General features: G+C 50.9%; 1 protein-coding gene across 1 annotated transcript; it reads right to left on the minus strand.

Annotated features, from left to right (window-relative positions):
* Positions 1 to 925: 925 nt before the first annotated feature.
* LOC123172674 (uncharacterized) lies at positions 926 to 1,737 on the minus strand. The gene has a single exon (XM_044589621.1). It carries the CDS (start codon positions 1,617 to 1,619, stop codon positions 1,227 to 1,229), a length of 393 nt encoding a protein of 130 aa, XP_044445556.1. The 5' UTR covers positions 1,620 to 1,737; the 3' UTR covers positions 926 to 1,226.
* Between the last annotated feature and the right edge of the window lie 1,002 nt (positions 1,738 to 2,739).

A 2,739-nucleotide genomic window follows, 5' to 3' on the forward strand; every position in this document is an offset into this window, starting at 1 on the left:
AGATTTCGCCCTCCTTTTGCAGTATTCTCTATTCTTGATGGGAGGAAAATTTCAGCCCCAACCGCTTCCCTCGCAGCCGGTGGCATGGTCATCCGAGCTTGACTCCAGCCAAATCTTGCCGCCGCCACCGCCGCCCGTCACTGCCTGCGAGCTGCCGCCCGCCGCTCACCACCGGCGCAACAGCAACGCGCAAGCTAGCTAGCATGAGCAGGGCGCGAGCAGGAGCTCGGCCGCGTCCGACGAGGTTCGCGCCAACAGCGGCAGGGCGGCGGGAGCATGCGGTGTTGCACTGGAGCGGCCTGGATCCAATTGTAATCTAGATTTCATTTTAGAGTGTTTTATGCTATTTTCTAGGGACCCTATTATAAATGCAATTGCTGATAAATAGGCTCCACGTCTGAAATCAAAGATTTTTACTGGATCTATTCTGTGCGAGCACACGCCACACTGTAAAAACGTGTAAAAACTGTTTTATGGGATCCTCTAAACGACTTACGGGATGAGTTATTACACGATCTGCTAGAGAACCTCTAAGTACTTAGATTGGTATCTCTCAAAAAAGCAGTTGGCTTGGTAGGCAACAAGTGTCAAGCTAGGATGCATGCCAGAGCTTTTGTACTCAGGGTACGTCTATCATACATACTTGCAGTGGACACAAATCCTCGGGTGACTCGCATTTGATTCTCCACGGGAGAAGTTTTCTTCCATCCATTATCTAAACAAAATTCTCCAACGGGTGAGCATGCACTAGCAGTATCAACCTCTCATGTTTGTGCACGTGTGTTGAGGGCGAGGATAGCGAAAGCAACAGACGACGAAGCCGACGGGCCCGGCCATGGCCTCGTCTCGTCGATCGGGTCGAAAACTCAAGCCAGTGCGCAAAGAAACAAAAAAAGAAAAACACTCTGAAGAACAAGTGCAAGATCATTCTGACGGACAGGGAACCGCAACAAAGAAGAAACAACTTTCAAGCAGATCGAATGTTACACCTCGAAAGGATAGACGCCAAGAAGAGCTGCTCGGTCGTTGGGTAGATCAAGATCCTCATGTGAAGATTAATTGAACTTTAACCTCGTACTACATACAGTACTCCATCACTTGTATATAGTTTCCGGAATAGATTCAAAACAAAATATACTAGTACTATCACATGGCATGCATCTAAGCTGTGGTGAGGAAGACGTATGTCCGAAGCATGCACCTCGTCGCAAGAAGCAGACATCAACTCAGGCGGACGGCACCGAGGCGCGGTGGTGCCCGGACGCTGACGCCACCATCGCCGGCGCTGTCCGCCGCGACGAGGACGATGAGGTGGCCCGGTGCTTCCCGCACGCGGTGCGCCTAAGCATCTGGCACATGCCCTCGGCCACGCGCTCCGCGGGGCCGCCGCGCCTGAGCATGCGGCAGAAGGCCATGTGCGCCCGCACGGCCTCCTCCATGCCCATGGCCGCGCTGCGCTTGCTGCAGCCGGCCTCGTACTTGACGGACTCGGAGCACAGCCCGCACAGCCACCGGCCCCCGAAGTAGGCCCTCACGCCGCCGATGTACTCGCCGGTGCACTCCTCCTCCAGGCCGCAGCACTCGCAGCTCACCACCACCGCCAGTTCCACCGCCTCCATGTCTAACTTAGAAAGTTGGATTATTACCTAGAAAACCACGGCGGGCTCTTCTTGTTGGACTGGTTAATCTGAAAGAAGAAGAAGAAGAAGAAGAATCAGGTTCTCTTGTGCTTTTCGTGCTGTGCTTTGTGTGGTGTGTGCAGACAGCAGTAGGTTCGTTTATATATCGTTTGGGAGGCCCAGGGCACCTCCGCTCTCGCGTGCTGTCATGGCGACCGCGAGCCTAGCGCAGAACAGTTTGTTTTGTCACATGGACTCACGTACCCCCGCTCACCGGCCGGCCAGGTGATATTTATGCCCGTTTACACTATGCTAGCTGCTCCTGTTCTCATCAGGTTCTACGTACGCTAGTGAACTACTTGTTCCTCGCCTGGTTTAATTTGCCCTGACCGGAAGGGAACAGAAGAAGAACATTTCGTCCAGCTCTGCGTGTCGTCCAATTTAATATGTCTGAGGACTATGAGCAAATCTCCGCGCGCTTTAGTCTTCGAATAGACCATCTTTGATTACCATTTCGTGACTTCGATGATACATACAGTATAATTGATCATGCATGTGTGGATTGACCTTGATCACTTCCAAGTTGGAGCTAGGTGCGCGGAGGAATTCATCTCTGCCCTAGATCACAAGCAAAGATCGACACCAGCTGGTTCCCTACGTACACCTTAATATCCCACTATGCCAGCCGTCCTTTCCTTGCTCCTGCCAATGTGCAAGTGGAACCTAACTAATGGCACATATGGATAAGCACGTTTTGCTGTTACTTATAGTCAACTAAACATTGTTAGTCTTCATCAGCCGATTATTTTGTGTATGCACTCTCCGCTGATTTATTTTTTCCCGCCCGATGATGGTGGAGATGAGGAAGAACTTGGCCGAGAGCCCGAGACCAAAGTTGTGAGAATCACGACTTTCTTTTTTGGGAGTGCCTAGAACTCACCTGAATGAAATATAAATTGGTCTCATTCACATGACGTCATCCATCTTTTTTTTAGAACTACATGACGTCATCCATCTGTGTACAAAAGGTGTGGTCGTTCTATATTGTCGCTACTTCTTCCTGGGCCGTTCGTTGTTTGTTGTCTTTTTATGGGCCAGTGTACAATAACGAAAGTTGTCC

Source organism: Triticum aestivum, unplaced genomic scaffold (assembly GCF_018294505.1).
Source record: "Triticum aestivum cultivar Chinese Spring unplaced genomic scaffold, IWGSC CS RefSeq v2.1 scaffold76353, whole genome shotgun sequence".
Classification (NCBI taxonomy): Eukaryota; Viridiplantae; Streptophyta; class Magnoliopsida; order Poales; family Poaceae; genus Triticum; species Triticum aestivum.

Excerpts from the sequence above, each read along its gene's own strand:
- LOC123172674 (XM_044589621.1), bottom strand. The coding sequence starts at position 1,619 with ATGGAGGCGGTGGAACTGGCGGTGGTGGTGAGCTGCGAGTGCTGCGGC.